At 28.7% G+C, this 23,255-nt stretch overlaps 1 protein-coding gene across 2 annotated transcripts in view; it reads left to right on the top strand.

Annotated features, from left to right (window-relative positions):
• Positions 1 to 21,490, top strand: part of LOC136974539 (dnaJ homolog subfamily B member 6-like) — a 37,551-nt gene extending 16,061 nt beyond the window's left edge. For both annotated transcript variants that reach the window (XM_067269444.1, XM_067269445.1), the window contains exons 2-7: positions 2,068 to 2,158; positions 6,020 to 6,129; positions 8,255 to 8,464; positions 8,564 to 8,666; positions 9,746 to 9,865; positions 20,401 to 21,490. In XM_067269444.1, the coding sequence (XP_067125545.1) occupies positions 2,094 to 2,158; positions 6,020 to 6,129; positions 8,255 to 8,464; positions 8,564 to 8,666; positions 9,746 to 9,865; positions 20,401 to 20,497 (705 nt within the window). In that variant the 5' untranslated portion in view covers positions 2,068 to 2,093 and the 3' untranslated portion in view covers positions 20,498 to 21,490. The remainder of the gene's footprint in view (positions 1 to 2,067; positions 2,159 to 6,019; positions 6,130 to 8,254; positions 8,465 to 8,563; positions 8,667 to 9,745; positions 9,866 to 20,400) is intronic.
• The last annotated feature ends 1,765 nt before the right edge of the window (positions 21,491 to 23,255 follow it).

Genomic DNA, 23,255 nt, shown 5'->3' with positions numbered 1-23,255 from the left:
TGCTGACTTGAGTTAATTCAGTTGCCCTAGAAATGGGTTAATCTAACAGAGTACTGCTTTTGCAAGCTATTTCTTGCAGCATACACAAAGTTATAGCAAATTAATTATAATCTTGTTTTCAAATTGAATATTTTTCTTGTTGACAAATTTTCATTTATTGTTAAACAGAAAATGCTTCTGCTGTGATTTAGACAGTGTGAACTTTTCCAGAGTGCTTATTCTGGCAACTTTTTTTTTCCAGTAAAATATGAATAACAGTTTTTGGTCTGCTCATCATTAGCTTACTAATTCTTCACTATTTTTACGGTTTTGAGAAATTGAGATTTGACAAATTTCAGCTTGAAGTTTTGTTCTCTGCAACATTCATAAATTTTAAGAAAGGTTAGAACACCATTCAAATGTGAAATTTACTTTTAATTTCACATTACTATAGTTTAAAGGATGTATTTTTTAAAAACAAATATAATCTATAATCTATAATCTGAGGTCCAACAAAATTTGTTGGACCTCAGATTAGAAAATTACTTAATGATGAAAATTTTGACATGAAGTTGAATACTGTCGAGCTAAAGGTATGGAAATCATTAAAGAATGTAGTCCATGGTTTTCTTGGAAATAACAAAGCACAAAATAGTGATATTTTATTAAAAAAATCTCCTGCTGAACTATAAAAATTTAGGGTGCTGGATATCCTTAAAAATTCATTTCTTGCATTCTCATCTGGACTTTTTTCCACCAAATTTGGGTACAGTGAGTGATGAGCAGCATGAATGGTTTCACCAGGACATATTGCAAATTGAGCAGCATTACCAAGGGAGATGGGACGAATCAATGATGAGTGACTACTGCTGGTTTCTACAAAGAGAAGATCCTACTGTGGATGTTCGTGGAGAGAGGCTTGCAAACCCGTGAATGCACGTTACAAGTATGAACACAGAGACTGATACACAATTAAAAGCTCTTTTATTTCTCCTCCGGAACACGGTTCTTTTCTTTTCTAATTACAAATGATCCTAACTGGACTAACTTCACTGAGGAAGGGGGTCGCCACATACAAAGAATGACACCCGCGCTCGTAACACAAGCTTTTTACACCCGACTTAAAACTAAACTTATATCTACCTTAAAAACTAAAAAGGAAAGGGGAAACAGATAGATTTAGGAAAGACGGAAAGTATATAGAAACAGATGGAAGGTACCCGGGTCTACGTTGATCGGTATTTTCGCTGGAGTGTATTTCCACAATAGCAGCCGTTTTTCTCTCTCTTTCCTTGTCCGGCTGTCTGCCCTCGACGTTTTTCGATTCCGTCGGTGCTCCCTCGGTTTTGTGTGTATATTCCTTTGGCCTCGACGGTCCTGCAGCCTCCTTTCGATTTTTCCCGTTTCTGGTCGATCGCTGGCTCACACTTTCGTCCTTCTCGAGGTCCAGTAGAAAAGTGTTCCTTGTTCCACCACTTAGCCTTCAGGGCTTCTTCGCCTTCTTTTGTTCTCACTTAGAAGGGGTAATCCTGCCTTCCAGCGATAACGGTTAGATTGTTGAGACAAAGGAGAAAGGAACGGAAATAAGAGAACAGAAATGAAAGAAGATAGAAAATATATATGTATTTACAACTTATGAACTAACAAAAAAAAAACAAGAAAACAATATGGCTGACGGGCACACTACCTTACACTGAAGGAAGAAGTGATTATGACTCCAGTTATAAAAACTTTTCAGGTACTTTTTATGCCTGTTTTAATTATGTTATACAACAGTTTTTTTTATGTAATCAGCAAAATAAAATATGAGTATTAGAAATTTATTTAGCATTGCATGAAATTTTATATACCAATAAACTTGGTCACTGTGGGAAATTCACATTTTTTATCAATTTTTTAACAGTATATAATAAAAATGTGGTGGGTGATGGAGAAAAACTGGCTTCATTTTCAAATTCAGTTAACAAAAAAGAATAAAATTCACTTATTGCTGTTTCTGTTCCAAAAATTTTTTTTCAATTTGTAGACTAGTGTAATTGAATTTATATGCTTTTAAACTTATTTTTAATTTTTTTTCTATTTCTTTAGCCAAAAATTGAAGATTTTCCTGCAAAATGGAAGATTATTATGATATTTTAGAATTACCTAGAAATGCTTCAAATGCAGATATAAAAAAGGCGTAAGTTGTTAAAATATTTATTTGCAAATGCAATACATGTATTCTTTAGTTTATGTAATAATTTTTTACATATTTTTATTTTTTAGAATGCTGAAAACTAACTAAATTTGAATCACACTTTAAGTTTTAGAAAATAAAAAAGTTCTTCAATTAATATAAATTTTAGTCTGGAGAAATTGTATTAATATGATATTTAATGTGATGTTGATAAATGTTACATTAAATATTGTGTTGTTATAAATTTTTTAAAAATATTCATTTCAACATTTAAGTAAAAAATGATTATAACAATTTAGTTTTATAAATGCTATTGATAAAATAAAAAGATATTTAAAAATTCATTCTTATGAGATAATTGAAGTTAAATGTACTAGTAGTATGAAGTTAAAGAGTTCTATACATCAATGAATACATGCAAATAATATAAAATCTGTATTCACTAAAATGCCAATTGTTGCAAAATTTGCAGCATTAGCATACAATCTATATTTTTATATTATTCATTGGACAGAAAAATAATTACTGTTACTAATGGTATTGTACAGTCAAACACTATTAATACAAAGTTGAAGAGACTTACATTGGTATTTTGTATTAATGAAGTTTGTATTACAAAATCTTTACAAAAGAATTAAGTCGTACCATCAAATTGCAAATGCCAAATTTTATTTCATTGTTTTATCTTGTTTGGAAGCTTAAAAATGCAAACAAAGAAACTTGAGTGTTATTCCAAATATATTTTAAGATACAATGGCTTAAAGAAAGAATCAATGCTCATTTTTCAATGTTGGTTAGAGTTGGTAGAATATTAAAGGATATAAAAGGTTGTTTTAACTGCCAAATTGAATTCAGGAGCTGGATAAACACCAAACTTTATGAATTTAAAATAAATACAGTAACTTAGATTTTGATGGAAATGGTTTATTTTCAATTTTATAATTGCAAATTAGTTACCATATTAAATATTGCAATTCAGTTTCATTATTTCCATTATTAGAGCAATTAAATATGAATTATTATTTTATTTTTAAACTATAGATTTTTAATCGAAAATCTTTCAATCCTATTAACTATTGCCTTCTGTTTTGATGTGGACTGTCTTAACTGATTGTTCATAGTTGTCAGTGTACTGTACAAAGTGCCAGCTATAAAAGAAAGTATAATTTTTTTTGATTCTATAGTTTGAAACTATAGTTTTTTTTGGAGTTAACATCATTCGTGTGCTGTTTTGCCAGTGACAAATAACATTGGCCACAACTCTTAACGATGTCAATGTTAATCAAAAAGTACATCCCTTGTTGTGATGTGGCTTGTGTGTTCCAGTTTAGGTCATGTGACTTTGAGATGGATAGTACAAGAGTGGGTGCTAATCCACCCTAAAATCTGCTTATCCACCCACTCTGAAATAATTTATTTGCAAGTTTAACTATATTGATCATTACTGTGGGTTTCTTTAAATATGAATTGATTGTTTGACAAATGTGTTCTTGTTAAACTTTCCTGCTTATATTTCTTACTGAGAATCAATTTCTAAATTTTAAAAATTAGTTTGATGATACAATGTGCAGATAACTTTCACCTATCTCTGCTTTCCCAGAAAGAAAATTCTAGCACCATTGCTGCTTTGGGGAAGCAAGAAGCAGTATGTTTTGCATAAAACCACATAATATAATTGTTGAATTTATACGACTATGACACTTTGTCATATTTCATATTAACTGAACTTGTTAACATTGTAATGCCTATCCTTATCCACAGGATCACAAATCTACTTTGTATTAACATAGACTTCACATAATAACAAGGTTTGATTGTGTTTACTTCTTTCCTTGTCTTCTAGTTACATTTTTACTTTGTATTTAATATTAAAAATTGTTCTGATATGATCCATGTATTACAAATTAATTAAAAAAAAAGTATAATGCAATAATAATAGTTTGAATAATTTTGAGACTTACAAATTACAATTTTATTAATTTATCTGTATATATAAATGATAATGTTTGTTTGTTCACTATGCATCCCTAGGCCATTCAACCAATTTCTGTGAAACTCAGAAGTATGTTAACATAAATGTTAAGTTAAGAAATACTCATACATACCACCCCAAAACATTGATTTAATTTCTGTCTACATCTGATTTTCTGTCTTTACATGTAATATTGTCTATTGGCAAAAAATTTTTAAAAATAATAAACTAAGTATAATTCATACAAAAAAGGATATATAATTTTTAAAAAAATTATATTCACTTAATTACTGTGACAATGATATAGTAAAAAGTGGACATGCTATATCATTACTACAATGGGTAGCACAGTGCCATCGTGCATCGAGTTGAAAGTGTTACACTGTGAAAACTGTGTGTTTAATTTTCCATATCTAACAACCTGGGTTTTTTTTCATTTCTGAATGGTACTTTCTTAATTCTAATAAGTGCTCACCAGTGGCTGAGTGGATAAAACTACCGAACACTAGTAGTTTGTCGTGGGTTTGTGCATTGCCAATGAGTGGGCCAAGAGGCGTTTTCCAGGTTTTCTTTACATTAGTATCATCTAAATAGGGGCCAGTTTTCCATAAAAGTCCTCCTAGGAAGCATTGCCCATATGTCACATTGCCACATATGTCACAACTTAGAATTATGAAGAAGAAAAAGAATAGCAGCAACAGAATGAATCAAATGAGTCTTGTGAAAATCATTATAAAAATCAAAATTTTCATTATTTTAGGAAAAGTTTACAATTATTATTATTTCAGATTTTGTGTATATTGAAATTCAGATCTCTTGAAACTTTTATCCTGTTAGAATTTTGATTTTTGGCATAATTTTGATTATGTTTTAATTTTGAACCAGATCTATAAGAAATTATTTTTGTTTATATTTTTTACATTCTAAATTTTTTTTGTTTTGGATTCTGAAGATTTGTTGTATGTTTTATTGATAGTAATATCATTTATATTATATAACAGTAGATCTTAATTCAATCAGGATTAGTTTTTCATAATGAGAATTGTTAATTTCTCTCAAAACAAATAAGTGTTTATTGCTGTTGGATGTTTCCAGGGTAAACTTCATTTTCAATGCATTTTAAAATCTAGAATAATTTAAAGAATTGTCCAAAATTATTTATTTTTTTTAATAAACTAGTAATCATTCCATTTATATGGTCTCCATTTACACAAATTCACTTTATTTAAAATTTTTTTTCAACTGTATTAGTCAACTTTATGAGGAAATAAATGATAGTTACATAAAAAAGTGTTTTTTATTATCAGTAACATTTTATGTAGATGTATATTTAAAAAAAAATTTAGTTAAAACTTTTCTACCGCAATAAGAGTAAAATGTATATTTGAGAACATAGACCAGATCTCTATTTTAAACAGCTTTCCACAGCTCCATTTAAGCAGTTTTCATTTACATACTTTTTTCATGGAACCAATTATTCTCATAAATGGAGGGATTTGTTGTATGTTTTATTGATAGTAATATCATTTATATTATATAACAGTAGATCTTAATTCAATCAGGATTAGTTTTTCATAATGAGAATTGTTAATAACAGGCCTATTGATAAATATAAAATAATAAGTTTATATAGTTATATAGTTTATTAAATAAACTTATTAATATAAACCTATATATAAAATATACTATACTTTATTCATCAATGTATTGAATTTTCATACTTTTTCAACAATATATGAAATTTTTATTGTTATACTCAGAACAATCATTGTAATCAGAATAATTATTTGTAATAATAATTACCAGTTTTTAATTTTATGGTTAATTTTTTTAGGAACTTTTTGTGAAAAGAAGTATTTTAAGATATATATATACTTTATTTATTTGCATAGGTATCGAAAATTGGCTTTAAAATGGCATCCTGATAAAAATCCAGATAGAAAAGAAGAAGCTGAACGTAGATTTAAACAAATTTCAGAAGCTTATGAAGTACTTTCTGATGGTAATTACTTTCTTAATTCAGATTACTAACATTTGGAATGGATTTTTGCAACACTTTACTTATATAAAAATTAGGTAATACATAAGCATTGCTTTAATAACTCCATTTCCAAAATCTCTTTTATTTTAGTGATATAAATCTTGTAATTTTCTAAATAAAAAATTAAAATCATATATATATATCATATATATATATATAAAACGAATGTATGTCTGTCTGTCTGTCTCCTTCATGCATTACCACACCATTTATCCGATTGCCATGAAACTTTGGGAAGTTGTTTAATACACTCTCGCGAAGGTTTCTGGCATATGTGAATACCACCATTTCCCCCCTTCAAAAAATATCTTTATATATGGATTAAGGCTTTTATGTCCAACAGATGGCGCTAACTTCCGACGACCTAAGTTTGCTTTTCTGTGAGAATGGACTAAAGCAGATCATTTTCTATCTATCTATATAAATAAAATATAACATTCATTTGTTTCTACCGATTCCTTTGAAATTTTGACACCACGTTGCTTTCAAATACGCACGTGTTTTTATATAATATACATGTCGAAATTCCCCCCACTGGGGGGAGAGGGACAGGATTAAGGCTTACTGTGAAGAACTCTGCTTCTATTTATACTATTTTACATGCGGTTTTTTTGCGTTTTAATAGGTTACGTCAACAGAATATACACTAAAAAGGGATTTTTCGATATTTCTTTGCGAGGGAGAGGGACAGGATTAAGGCTTACTGTGAAGAACTCTGCTTTTATTATACTATTTTAGATGCATTTTTGATTGCGTTTTAATAGGGTACATCAAGAGAATGTACACTAAGAAGGGATTTTTTGAAATTTCCCCAACGGGGGAAGTGTTATACATTTATAATAGATACATTTTGAGCCACAACAACGCATGACCGGGTCAGCTAGTATAATAATAAAAATTACTATGGATAACCTGCAGTAGTATATATTGTGTAGAAAATTTCTAGAACAGAAATGGAACTTTTACATGACCCACCCCGTCATATGCCCTCTGCTTCCAGGGCTACTATTGAAAACATGACACTGGTAGGCATTTTAGAAGTTATCATCTCAAATATTAAAATATTATTTTCCTACTATAGTTCATTGTAGAAAAATAGTAATTTAAATTTCACTAGTAATTTAGTGTCACTCATTTTATAATTTGTAATTTATAAAATGGGTGAAATGAAAAAATGTCATACTGAGAGGTAATCTCCTAAACTTTGTTTGTCCAAGAAACATGCTGAACAAAAAAAAAAAGTATTTTTAATTATATTGCTTCATTTCTACTTTTATATATCAAATAATAATTAACATTTATTATCATATAGTTTATTAAATAAACTTATTAAAATTATTTTTTATTTAGTTTTTCTATCAATAATATCCAATGATATATACAAAAACTTGCATTTGAGTATTAGTTGCTCAGCTCATTACTGTGGAAAACTCTTAACTTAGTTCAGATAAACATTTGTTGGTGAAAGTAAAAGAAAATACAAAAAATGATTTATTTTCACATAGAAAATTTGATTTTCACAACCATATTACAAAATGAGAACAGCAAAATGAGCAATCATGTGAAAATAACTGAAGTTTTTATTTATTTTTCATATCATCCTAATATAATGCTAATGCCAATATTGTTTAGGTTAAATTACACCATTCATCTTATTAGGCCATCATAATTTAAAAAAACATATATAGAAATAAATTTTTAAGGATTTAGTATAAATTATTTTAGCTTTGCAATTAAAATAATAGCAAGCAATCTTAAGCAATTAAATGAAACATTTGCATCAATATTTAAACATGTAAAAATATAAAGAATAAATTTTTTCTGGTATATTAAATAAGATAATTCTGTAATGTGGATAGGTCCATAAGTTTTTCTGACTGAGAGAACAACTTTTATTAATAGTAAAAATAATTAAGTTGTAGTGTTTTATTAGTTTAAAAAAATTTTTTTTTACTTGTTAGTAGTAGAAGGGTGTTCTAACATAACTTAATACAATTCTTGGATTTATTTTTATGTCTAATAGAAATTATATTTTTATATAAAATAATTTTTTATTTAAATGTGTGTTTTATTATGCAAATTTTAGAAAAGAAAAGGCGAATTTATGATCAGTATGGCAAAGATGGACTTCTAGGAAATGCTGGTGATCATAATCAGTTTGGTGCTGAAGATTTCTTTAGTGATTTTCCAGGCTTTTCATTTTCATTCCGTGATCCTGAAGATGTATTTAGAGAGTTTTTTGGCTGTGATCCCTTTGCTGATTTATTTGGGGGAGCCTCAGCAAGACATCAGCAAGGTAATCATAAACAATTATCTTAAAATGTTTAATTTTTTTTTTAAACATTTATTTATAAATTATTACACTTTTATAATTTAAAACATTTTTTGTATTTAGGATCATTGAACAGAAGACAAGATGCAATGTTTGGTTTTCCTGGATTTGGATTTGGTTTTGGAGGCTTTCCTGATCCTTTTGCAGGAACAGGATTTAACGATGGGTGAATATTATTTTAATAGTTATAAATTTTTACATATTTTTTCATTATAATTTCAAATTTTTAAAATAAAAAATTAATAAATTGGACGACAATTATTCTTTAGTTTTGTTATTTTAAATAATATATAAAATATATGTATGATGATATTTAATATTTTTCTTTTTTCTTTATCAATATTAATAATAATTATAGCTTTATCTATTTTGGAAATCACATTTATCACTTTACTTTTTTATGAGATTATTGAAATCTAAACCTAATTGTAATGTTTTAATTAAATCTATTGGTATTGTAACATTAGTCTTATTTATTACTAACTTACTTTCTCATTGCTCCTTTTCTTCTAATGTTGAATAACTGAACAATTTCTTTAATTTTAAATACTTCCTTGTCTTGTATTGCTGATCAAATATGGGTTTTACTGTTAAATTTTTATTTTTTTTCCTGAAATTTGAAAAAAAATTGTAGACCTATAAATTCCCACTGTCGTCTTTCTGTCTTTCTTTAATCTCAAGAACAGAGTTAGGTACATGAAAGGCAAGACCAAACATAGAAACCATAGGAACAGGAGGCCCTGATTAACTATATACAAACTTTTGATGCAAACTGGAAGTCATGTTATTTCAATTAAAAAAATTTTTTCTGAAAAGTGTTAGATAGATCTGTGCTTTTCAAACTGTGGTATGCTGACAAAAGCCAAATGAGTGTATGTGAGGTTTTGGCTCGATCTGGCAAAGTTATAACTTGCTATATGTGAGTTGCCTCACTTGTTAATTTTTGCATGGGAAAATGGTAAAAGTTAGAGTTGGCAATGTCATTACAAGTGCATATACTTGTAAAAGATTTCACAGTTTATAATATGTAACTATACTAATGTTTTATATTAAATGCTCTATATACATGTATGTATATAGAGCATTTAAAAGCTTAGAATTGATGTATGGTTGGCATCAATTACTACAGTTTTCCCATCTTGCATTGAAAATTCACTTTTATAATTTCAAAATATTTTAGATACTTCTATTATAGATATACATTATATATGTTATATAATGTAAACATTTTTTTTTTTCTTTTAGATTTACATCATTTAGTAGTAGTTCATTTAGTTTTGGTCAAGGTGGAGGTGGAAGAGCTGGTGTTAGAAAAACTACAGTTTCAACAAAAACAATTAATGGAAAAAGAATTGAAACAAGAACGTATGTATAATATTTTTTATATTTATTCAATTAGTTTTAAAGCTACTAGAAATATTAAAAATTTTAATGAAAAGTTTATTCTTAATATTTATATATATCCAGTCAAAACACCTTAATTTCCTAGGAATTATCACATCCAAAAATGCCATAATTACTAGCCAATCAACAACTTTATTTTACCCAGATGTATTTTGGAAATTACAATATTTTCTTCTCAATGGGTTTTCTTTCTTACAAGCTAAACAACGCACAAACACTTTTTTCCATACTCTAGTAAATATACAATAACTGTAATAAAATTACAATTTATAATCATATTCACTAAAAGCCATTAAATATTTACCTTCCAATTTTTCAATATTTCAACTGTTTTAACTATTTTTGTATTAAAATTATTTTTGCCTATTTTAAAAAACAATAATTTAAGAATTTAAAAAACTAACCTATTATAACATCAATTATTGTAAATATCTGTATTTCTTTGTTAACAACACTGTTATATGCAGTCTTTGCTATTTGCATTTTTTACCGGATGCTCACCCTCTGGTGTTTAAAAACAAAATAATTTTATCTGGGTCCTTTGAATCATTCTTGTGTATTGTCAGCAGTAAAGATGAATAGCAATAGAAAAAGCAAAGCTTTCTGTTGTGTTCTAAATTGCAATTTCAAGCCCTACAGGAGCCCAATGTAAGTTTTCATCTATTCCCACATGAAAAATGATGATTATTCGGAAATCAGAATTTGGAGTTCATAAATATAATTGACAGAGAGAGTGAATTTGACTGTTAAGAATCAGCAAAAAAAAACGTTTCCCGATTGTCCAGCTTTACATGAACAAGTGATGCTGTCAATTTTAAAGAATTTTTCCTTAAAGTTTAAAATGCCAATAATTTTATGTATTTTATGTAGGAGACAGGGCCAGATTTAGGCATTTCGAGATCCTAAGCTGAACTCTGTGTGAGGCCCCTTGCCAGCCCTTCACAATTTTAGAAGTCAATCATAAAAAGAAAAGAATTAACAAAAACATTAATTAAATACTACACACAATAAAAAGTAAAGTATATTTTGTTGGTTTGTAAAAAAAATTTTTTTATTACAAAATTTGACTTCAAATTTATTTTTTTTAGAAATTTTTGAGGTTTCTTAGAACTTGAGACCCTAAGCAACAGCTTACATAGTTTACTTGTATATCCAGCCCTGATGGGACAGATATCGAAGCTGATGTTTTTTAACACAAAGAGCACAAATATGTATAGAATGATTTTGCTCATTTGTTTTGATAATACCACATATAATGACATGATTCGCTAGCAATAATTGTTCTCCTGCTATAAAATTTCTCTATAAACATATATATACAAGCAGCATATATTGTTATATCGGACAATAAAATATGATTGATTTTATGTTGACTAGTTACAAGTATAACACATAATCACCTGAACTCCATAACAGTTTATTTATTAATTTTCATTTATTTATTCCTACAGCTTAAGGTTTTATGGTGTTTAGAAATATACATTTGATTTTTGAGACAAACATTTATTAATTTCATACTTGTTACACTAATAGTAATGTATTGTCAAATGTTAATCTCTGCATTCAAATGTCATAGTTTTTTTTATGTAGAATAACATATACAGTGGGTGATTGATTAACGAACAAATCAGATAACGAACAGTTTCGTAAAATAATGAATACTGATTGGTCTTTCCTCGTCTTCAGGCAACAATTCAAAACTTTTTGGAGCACGGAGACGTCGACATCAACACTCAACCCAGTATATACTGATCGGATAGTATTCCACCGAACTTTGAAACTCTTCCTTGTAATTCCAGCCTTTTATTTTTCTGGCAGAAACAATTCCTTTATAGTATTTGCGAGACTGTCGGGCAGGCACTCGTTAAGTTTTGCGTCATTTTTATTTTCGAAAGGTGAGAATATAATAGCAAAGGTAGAGAGTGGGCAGATGTCTGATGTTGCTGGGCAGTATGGCTTTAAAGGAGTAACAAAAATCACACCTGAGAAATAAAGAACATTGAAGAGCTCATAATGGAACTTGAAATAGATCTGACAACAGAAGAATGCCAAGAACTCTTGAATGAACAACATTAAGATACTCGGGGAGATATGTTTTCTTCTGAAAAACAGGATTAATGCAGATATCTGCTATTAAAGATCTTTTGAAGAAGTGGGAGGATGTCAGAACAACAATCATAGAATGGCATCCAAACTGATTGAGGTTAATAGGCTGGGGATCTCTACGATTACAGTAATTACTTCTGAAAAATCTCGAAGAAGAGAGAAAAGCAATCAACATTAGACAAATTCTTTAACCCCCACAAATGGAAAAAACATGACTAATAAAAATGCAAGACTGTGTATATATGTATTTTTATTATTACATATAAATAAACATAGTAAGAAAGTATATATTTTTTATTTTTTGGGATCTCCAGAACAAATTAATCAACTTGTCATAAAAGCCTATGGTAAATTGATAATCGGTTAATGAACAATTTGGATAGCGAACAAAGTGTCAATTTGAACAGATAATGTTCATTAACCGATCACCCACTGTATATTTAAGATATTGGGCAGATAAATACTGAATTCAGATTGTCAATAACCTTTTTGAAAACTTGTCCAAAAGGACAACTTTCTAAAACTACCTAAATGACTGCTGTAGTTTTACTCATAGATGCTAATAAAAAATGAGCCCTTGATCAAATTCTGTTACTGGAATATGTGCATCTATGGCAAGTTTCTGACATAATTCATCTGATACCTCTCTCATATGTTTGGTTTGTTTACTCGGATCATTATAAGGATTAGCCCTTAATGTATTTATATTTTTTTTCCATTGCAGAATAAGTATTTTATTGTTCTCAGTTTCATACAGAATGAAAATTACAAATTTTTTGATCATTAATAAGTTGATTAGTGAATCAGAGGATAGCAAGATAGTAAGTGAAATCAATTAAAAGTGCTTTTCAGAAATAAAATATGTACTTCTAAATCATAAAACTATAAGCTGCTAGAATAAATAATTAACAATACATGGCAATATGTTTTTAAATTAATTATATAAATATTAAAAATATTTCATCATAAGGCTTGATAGTATTATCATCTATTGCTCGGGCTCCGGATGGCATAACTGGCACGGCAAATGGAGATTGGGCAGTTCTTTTATTTCAGGTTCTAAATTTATTTAATAATTTATTTAAATTATAATTATTAATTTAGTTAAGAGATGGTGCCTAACGTTTACCTCTGATGTCAAATTATATCAATCATTTATTTAGCCAGTTTTTAGTCCGATATTTAAGGCCCCTAGTTAATATTAGGCAATATTAGTTATTAGATATTAGTTATTTCATTATATGCATTGGGCTTTGAGTTGTTATTATTTATATTATCATCTATAAATAGACTGGATAGATAGTATGATGAATTCTAATGTTTTTACATATGGTCTAATAATAGCTGTTGGTGCCTTATACCAGGTGATTGTAATAAAGTATCTCACTAAATGTTATCTAGAGAGAGCTTGATTCTTTTCTTTTTGATACCATTATATGGACTAACTATAGTTATAATAACAAATATTGTTATGGATTAATAAGAGGATAAATTACTTTTATATAATAGTCATATTTTAAATTTTAATAATTCAGTAATTATAAATAACAATTTTTACTAATTAATTATTTTTATTAGAATAAGGTAAATACATATTTGTACAGGCAAAACAACATAATAAACATGACACAAATTTGCAATAAACTATTGGTATAACATAGATTTTTGTTTTGTTTTAGTTGTAAGTCACGTTACCTGTAACAGAAAACAAAAATTCCTAATTAGTTAAATTGCAACAAAATTCACTGCCACCTCCACCAACAGTGACTGCCACTTTTAACACTTTGAATCTCCTGGTGGCTAAATAAACAAGAAAATAAATATTAGTAGTTAGAAGTAAAATTATATATGGTCAAACTCTGTTATAATGAGCATTAGGTGACCAGCAAGATTTTCTCAATATAACCATTACTCGTTATATCTGTGAAGAGCAATGATGTAACTAGGGGCGAGTGGATGCATGCAAACATGTAGGGGATGCCTTGCAGGCAACAAAATTTGTAGCTATGCCATTGATAATTAGTGAAATCAGCCTTTCAATTTTTAATTTTAAATAAGTTGATTCAAATGTATGTATTACATTATACTGTATTTTTTATTAATGATTATATAAACTACAATATAATTAATATTTAACAATTTACTTTTTCGTAATTAAAGATGATGATAATTAATAATATGCCTGATTTCAGTTAGTGTTTATATCTACAAATCTTAAAATTGATGACTACTTTATTTTTCAATAATGTCAATACTGTCGAAGATGACAAAGAAAACTTTCTACACACTTCCACGTTCTAATACATGAATAGTTTCTACTTTTTTTTAAATCAAGAGATGTTTTCTTTTCCTCATAGACATCTTTCTCTCATAAGGATTTGCTTCTAACTAGAGTATATGGTAATTTTACAATCATAGTGATGATTAGGTAAATTGGCACAGTAGGGCTGGAAGTTAGGTTAGTCAAGAAAGAGAGAGATGGTCTCCAAACAGAAAGTTAAGTGATAATAAATAGGCCTGTAATCAATACAGGTCATAAAACTAAGTAACCCTTTATAAAAAATACAATGGGGTGGATTTAATACTATTAGTTGGTTTTACCTTAAAAACAATAGAACTAAAAATGTTGATTTTGTTTTTATTCCTTATCTGCCTTTTATCAGAGACAAAGAACATACACCAAGGATTCTCAGAACAGAAAAACAATTGTTTATTATTATTTTTTTTTTAATAAGCTATGCATTTCGGGTGAATTTTCTACAAATATTGTCACCTGAAGGGATTTTTAGTTTTGTTTTTAAAAAAAACCAACAAGTAAGTAATCCTTTCAGTTTTATTTCTTCTAAGAATTTGGTATTGCATTTCTTACTACTTGAACAATTAAGAATGTTTGTGTGTTTGCATAGCTACCAAAAATTTTCTCAATATATCGTGAAGTACCCTCATTATAACCATAAGAAAATGTTTGGAAATACACACAAATTAAAATTGTGGTAATTTACTTGTTATAACCAGGATCTCATATCAGAGTTCAACTGTATGCATATATGATTCTTATTATTACATAACAAATTTATAAAATCGTAACTTGACAAAAATACAAAATTCTTTTGCTTCAAAAGCTTTACACCCAATAATAATAATTGACTATTCCTGCTTTTTTTTGCCAAAGTAAATATGACTTTGCTTTAACTGTAAGCTTACTAACTGGACATTTACCTGTCCATCTTAGATAGTTTTATTATATTAAATTTTAATGGGATGCTTTAAAATTCTAAATAGATTATATAGAAGGAAATCCATCTCTGAGGAATAAAGGCACTTAATAAAATTTAGTTGAATGGCATTTTCTCTTTCTGTCAATTGAAGAAAAGCTTTAAATAATTTCATCTGACAAAGCTGTTAATTTATCAGATTTACATACTTGAAAAATCTTATCTATACCAACATTCACTTTATTAACAATATGATTCATATGCCTAGAAAATTTTCCATTCGATTGAAGAAAAACTCCCAAATATTTGTATTTACTATCTACTACTATGATTAAGTTATGCTTAATATACCACTTTTCTTTTTAGCATGAACCCCTCCATTATAAAACACTATGATTTTAATTTGTTAACATTAATACAAAGACTTAACTTTTGCATAGCCTCTGATGTGAAATTAATCATCTTCTATAATTCAATTGGAGAATTTGCCAACATTACCAAATCATTTGCATAAGTAAGAATTTTAACATCATAACTTTTCAGGTCACATCCTGGCATATCTAAAGCACATATTTCCTTAATAAAGATGTTAATATATAAATTAAACAAAATTGGCTTAATACACATCCCTGTTTAAATCCCTTATGCATAAAAAATACATCCATATTCTTTCCACAACCCTAGTACCGCAAAGTATCGGTCGAACCCAGGTTAAGAACCACTGGATTAGACAATTATCAGATCTGTAACTTAGACCAATCTTCCATAAATGTCTTTAACCAGAGAATCAAATGCTGATTGCAAATTACAAAAAAGCAAAAGTTGCATTCAAAATAGTTTGAGGAAAAAGTATACAATACAAAACTATTATCCAAAGTAGAGAAACCAGAGTGAGAACCAATCTGAAAAAAATCCCATTATTATTCAACCACATAACTAATTGCCTATACAGAATTTTGCAAAATATCTTAGAAATAGTTGATAATAGCAAAATACCTCTATAATTCTCTGGACACTTCTTTAGAACCTTTTTCATATATTGAAATGATTTTACTTGCATGCCAGTCTGGTGGAACATCTCCCAATTTGTATATGTTATTAAACAAAGAAGCTAAATAATTAAATAGTCCAGGACAGTTTTTATAAAATTTTACAGAAATTCTTTGCCATCTGTTCCTGGAGCAGTACTGTCATACATTGATGACTCAGCTGACTCTACTTCCAAAGAGGTAATCTCAACACCCAAAAAATCATCTTGCCAATTATAACAGATTTCTGTAACAAAACATCTGGTTTATAACACTCTGAGCCATATACTTTCACAAAATGTTCTACCCAGTCCAGATCTGGCAGACTCGCATGAGTGACCCTAAGAAAAAATTAATACATTTCCAGAATTGCATACTATCTCCAGAAATCAAGTTTTTATTCAATCTCTGTAAAAATAATTTCTTCTTTGCCTTTACAATTATGAGCAATATTTTGCTCTTTGACAAAGTTAGCTACTGCAATCTGATCTCCAAATTTTGCCTATCTCATTGCATTCTGTGCTTAATTTCTTCTTAAAATACTCAGTCTACAAATCTAAGTCAAACCAAGAAAATTTATCAGGTCCTTTGGGTTTTTTTTATTCCAATCAGCAAAATATCTCTTACCAGCTGAACAAACAAACCAACAGTCAACTCTAAATGACTGAATTCTTGACATTAACTTGTTATATTTTTGATTTACCACCAGACTGTAATCACTCTTCAAAAATAACCTGGAATCTACTGATCCTGGCGTCATTACTTTAACTAATTTCTCTTTCAAATTACAGTTTAAATTCAATGTAATTGGAAAATGACTACTAAATACTTCATCCAAAACTGCAAAACCTGAAACCAATGATATAAGAACTAAATCTGATAATAGCCAAATCAATAACTGAACTACCTAATGAACTCACATAAGAATAACAGCCTTTAGAGGCAAATGGGCCTCTACGATTCATAAACAAAGAATAAAAACTTAAAACTGACTTGCCTTGCTGATTTACTATCAAATTCAGCAATATTCTTGATAACCAACACCAGTCCACCTCACCCAAAATTTGTTGGGTCCAGTCCTGTGGATCTGTTCCTGTACATGCATTAAAATTGCCCATCGCCAATATCAATATTATAACTTTGAACTACCATAACAACCTCGTTCCATATATCTTCCCAAATAACAGGTCTTAGATACAAAAAACAACTAATTTATTACCTAATATAATTTCAATTACCAAAACTCAAAGATAACAATTTGCTTAACAAGAGCATCAAACTTGATATATAATGTCATCTATTAGTCTCACAAAATCCAGTTTCTTGAATGATTACAAATTTTCACAATCACTGAACTCTATAACAGCAGATTTACCATCCCACCAAGTTTCCGAGAGAGAGAGAACTTCAAAAGAAGATAAAAATTGCCAAAATAAATAAGATTTGTTCAGAATTCCCTCACAATTCCACAATGTTATGAAAACATCAGATTGAAGTCAGGATCCATCTTGCATTTCCATCTTCTTTGAGTATGGATTATAAGTGAAAACCTCTGTCATTTACCTTGACTGCATCACCAGTGTTTATATATTTAATCTATGCTCCTTTCCCTTCTTTGTCTTTAGCAAAGGCCCTCACTATTTTGCTAACTTCACTAGTCAAAGGAGGTAGGTCATCCGTTATATAAATATTGGAACTTTTCAACTTAAATGACATACTTTTGATCGTACATTTATTGCTGTAATCGAAAAAATTAATCTTTTCCTTCCAATTTTACATATCCTAATCTGTAACATTTTTCTACAGAAACATTATCAACATTCAGCTTATTTCAAAAAATGTTTAACATAGATCAGGAAGATAGAATCCTTAATTTGGATTTTATCTCAGGAAATCCTGAAATAACCATGTTATTAAGTCTTATAAAACAATCATAATGCTTCATACACACATTTATACAAATATTAAACAGAAATTTAAAACTATATTAAAAATATTAGAAAGTTAGAATTTTAATGAAATCTACTTGGATAAAAATATAAAGCCACATGATATTTTCAGTAATTACACTGTCAATAGCCAACGAATCTGCCTTTATTAGTCTTTCAATCATTGATGAAGAAAGTTTATTTTGTATATCATGAATTATTTCAAGCTTTTTCAATGACTTGCATCAAATCCTGTTTAGATGTAAATACATGAAAATCTTTGTATACAAATCTAACCAAAATTCTCCACAGTTTCTCAATATGGTTTAGATCAGGACTTCTACTTGGCCATTTTAAAACAGTTACTTTATTAGCTGCAAACCATGATTTTGTTGCCATAGAGCAGTGAATTGATGCATTGTCTTGATGAAATATTCAATCATCAGATGTAATAAGTGGTCCAAAAAGGCAACAAATTTTCTGCCAAAATATCTGGATATTTAATAGAATTTATTCTTGTTGTGATAAATATGATTGGTATTATTCCATGACTTGCAAAACCAGCCCATACCATGACAACCACCACCAAACTACTGCTGAGTAGTAAGACCTATCATATCTGATGTCATGCCAGTAATATTTAAAACCATCGAGTCATCCAAATTAAATTTTTCTTCATCTGAAAATATTTCATCAGCCTATTTACTGCCAAATGTTGTGTTCATGTGCAAACTCCGTCTTGCTTCTTGGTGTGCTTGTGTTAAAAGAGGTCTAATTTTCATTTTAGAGAATTTTAAATTTTCATTGGCAGATAAAACATTTCTAATGGTTCTTGATGTGCAGTTTAATTCTAATTCTCCCAAAATAGTTTGAGGACATTCTTATGCTGGGAAAGGTTTACAATCTGAGATTTCTGATGCACTGTCAAGAATTGATCATCCAATTTTTAATCCAATTACTTCTGTTCAATCCTATTTCTGAAAATGCTAAAATTTGGTCCCTCTCAAATCTTGACAAATGTTTTTCTTTTGACATTGCTGCAAGTAAAATTGTAGAATGGATACCATGTAGAATACTCAGCAGATTTGTAACAATTCTAAACATGTGTAAATCAATTTACACATGTGACCTTATACTTTTTCCAAGTAGATTTCATTAAAATTCTAACTTTTTCTAATAGGTTTGTTAATTTTTTAAATTTCTATTTAATAATTGTATAAATGTGTGTATTCTTTTGATTAATGTATATCAAAAGCAGAAATAAATAATTTTCAACAATATGGAAAATATAAATAAAATTTCAGCAACCTTAAACATTTTTCCAGCACCTTAATTTCTGGGATTCACCATTGCAAATTCACTCACTCTGTAGTTGAAGCCAAATCTTCCTCCTGCATCAATTTCTTCTCCAGTAACTCCAACCTAGATTCAAATCCCACAATAGCTTCATCCAAATTCTCTACCCTCAAGAATATCTTATCCACTTCTGCAATCATTCTCTCTAATTCTATCTTTCACATTAAGATCTCTCTGTAACAAATGCATAATTTTTGTCTCCTCTAATGTACCACATATCTGTGTGAAAGATTTTTGTCCTCTTATCTCTCTGGCCTACTGGCAAATATATCTACCTCCTTGATAAATTAAATCAAAAGGATTATCTTAACTATAACAGAAAACAAAAATTCGTAATTAGTTAAATTACACCAAAACTGCCAACAAAATTTACTTCCCAAATATTACTAATTAAATTATTATTTAATTTAAAAATTTTAATTTTGAAAATTGATTTTCTAAAAATTGGGAGTGCTACTTTATTAGAATAGTCAATTAAAAACAACTAAATAGATTACCATAGTTAATTACTGGACATTACATAGACTGCATTACTGGATTTATTTTAAAAATCATTTTGCTCATTTGCATTTTTTTTTGTACAAAATCTTTTTAACAGGTACTGAGTAATAAGTGCAAACCCAATATCTACATTACAAAGGACATTTGGCCATCTCTTATTAGAATTTAAACTGCTAATTTACAAAGCTTTTTATTCTATTAATTTTTTTAAGGTAATGAATTATAGAAAACTATCTAATAAATTGTAAATATATGAAATTGCATTATATATAAAATATTCTTAGCATTGGTGAAGAATTTAAGATTTGAATAATGCTATTTTTCAGATTATTGATTAATATATTTTATATTTTTTTTTTTAGTACTGTAGAAAATGGAGTTGAAACTGTGACTGTTCATGAAGATGGGATTTTGAAGTCAAAAACAATTAATGGAGTGCCTCAAGCTATTGAATATTAATAAATAATGTGGTATAATAATGGATTTATTTTCCCTTCTGACTTTTGTTGCAAGCTAGCATGGACCAGAAGTGGATTTGTTCTATATTTGCTCTTGTAAGACATATCTTATTAAATACACTGTAAAGACTTTTTTCCTTAACGAAGTAAGCTGCATTCAGCTATGTGGACCAATATTTTAATTTGTACAGTTTGCCAAAAAATTTATTAAATATCATTCTTATAGTTTATACATATTTCCAACTTGTGTTTGTTTTATTTTTATTGCCTAGATTTGCTTTGGTTAATATTTTCATAAGGTTATGTTGTACATAATTTAAGAATACATTTGCATTCCTATTTGTTGTTGATGTGTTTATCAACAAATTGGATAAATATAAACAAATTCTAGATCAACATCTAAAATTATAATAGCGTAATGCTATCCACTACTTCCAAATTGTCATTTTTTTTGTATTTTTGACCCAACTGCAACTATTATATTATATGGACTTGTACATTCAACGCACTGTAGAATAAATAACAAAACTGGTTTTCTCATAGAGATCAGTCATACTTGTAATCTAATTTAGGTTTAGATGATTTTTAACCAAATAGTTTATAATACTAAGAGTTTGAAAAGTTAGAGCTGTTAATATCTTAAGTTTAAATATTTTGTAAGTTATTTAAGAAAAGTCTGTTGTAAAAGCTTATGTTGTGGAAAAGTTTTGTTTCTGTTTGTCTGAAAATGGAGTGAAAATGTAGTACATGATATTCCAGTAAGATTATTGAATGGTTGTGATAATGTTGATAAACAATTTAAATGTACAAACTGGTTTAACTTGTACTTAAAAAATTGAAATATTTCCAAATTTCTAAATGAATGAAAAACGTTTTCATTGAGATAGTCATTTCGTGTAGTTATGATATTCTTTGTTCGAATGCATTCAATAAACCCAAAATTGTACTTGTCATTGTAAATATAACAGAAAATAAATTGTTCTAGAAATTGAAATTTTTCTGTTTAAGAAAATTACTTTAATTAATCAAAAATACATTTAAAAAAAAATATACTATACTAATGAGCAATCATACCCAGAGGGCATTCCTGGGTATCAACAAAATTTACAGTAATAAAAATACTCATAAATTGATTGAAAATAGCATATGGATATTCTGCTGATATGCATTTGCTCAGTGATTTGTTTTCATATTGTGCAACACAGTTTGTGTTAATTTCATTAAATAAATAGTGAAAATTAATCCTTTAAATGTTGCAGAAATTTTGCTTGATAGTACTGTATCATCAAATTATTCAAAGTAGATTCCAATTTATTTACAATTAAAGGATCAACTTCTTGGTAAGCTTTGCTACCTTTATAATAATTCCTCACATGTTTATGATGCTGATGATAAGTAAATGCATTCCTTGTGTTACCATATATTTTATAGACATAATCAAGAATTGCTATCAAAGACACTCAAATTTGTTGAAAGTGATTAGAATTTGGTGAAATAGAACCAGAGTCATTGTAATACCTCTGAGAAATAAAATTTTATTGTACTGCATATCAGCAGCTTTATTATTATTATTATTAACATGCAATCTTTTATTACAAAATTTTAAACTTCAGGAGGATCCTCTGGATATGGTCTCTTGTAAGTATTGCATTTGTATACTATAGCTGAATATACATACACGTTCAAAGTTGACACTAACGAACTACTAAAAAGTATCTATTTTAAGTTACATTAATAAACATTTGCTGTAAATTTAATTTTTCTTATCTATTTTCTCTTTTAGTACTTCTAATTACTGTATTTTTTTTTTTTTTATAACTGCATATGCAAATTTGGATACAATATACAGGGTAAGTAGGCCAGATGGCCGAGTGGTCAAGGTGGCAGCCTACCGCTCTGGGGGACCTGGGTTCGAATCTGAGCGGGTTGAGAAATCCCCAGGAATTTTTCGGGGGTTGGTCTGTTTGGATATGTCGGGCCCCGTCCCTCACCACCCGGTCGCCCCATTGTGGGCCTGGCTGAACCCATAATGTGCCTATAAAAGAGGCCCTCTTAGTGCCCACAGGGCGGAAAGAGTTAAAAAAAAAAAATATATATATATATATATATATATATACAGGGTATTTACTTTAACATTTATCCAGGTGCAAGAGATGGCTTTTCCAACATTACACGAATATGTGCGTCTGGTGATTAGTTCTACTAATTGTTTACCATAAAATAAATTCAGAAATGGACGTATAAAGGGAAAGGGTGTGTCTTACACTATAGGAAGGGTTCGAACAATCAGAAGCAGAAAGTTTAAGTGGAAGAAATTTTATAGTTGTTCAGATACTAAGTTAAACCCTGAGTCAAGCGCGCGAGGTTTTCACGCATAGTTGGGCGCATGGGGTACAATAGTAGGCCATTTTCAAAAATCAATTTTGTAAAAATCATAGCTTTTTTTCGTGGTTTTTACATTTTGGATGTTTGTGGGAATGTGTTTTTGATCTATCAATCAAGAAAACTACTCAAAATATATCATTTTTATTTATTTATAACGAAACCAAAAAAGTATTACGTTTCAGGAATTTTTCGGGAAAAAATCGTCAACTTTAGAAGCATTTTTTACAAACTATAAACAAGTCTGCTGCTGTCTAAGCTCTGATTCGCTATCTTGTATGTGTCTTTTAACTGTTTCAACCAATAAATGCTTTGTAACAAACTCCGGATCAAAAATATTTCAGTATTTCCAAAAAATATTCCCTAATATTCTACAG

This window comes from Centruroides vittatus, unplaced genomic scaffold (assembly GCF_030686945.1).
Source record: "Centruroides vittatus isolate TY-2023 unplaced genomic scaffold, ASM3068694v2 contig_350, whole genome shotgun sequence".
NCBI lineage: Eukaryota > Metazoa > Arthropoda > Arachnida > Scorpiones > Buthidae > Centruroides > Centruroides vittatus.
The sequence above is the reverse complement of the archived record's forward strand: the minus strand, read 5'-3'. Positions and strand labels throughout refer to the sequence as shown.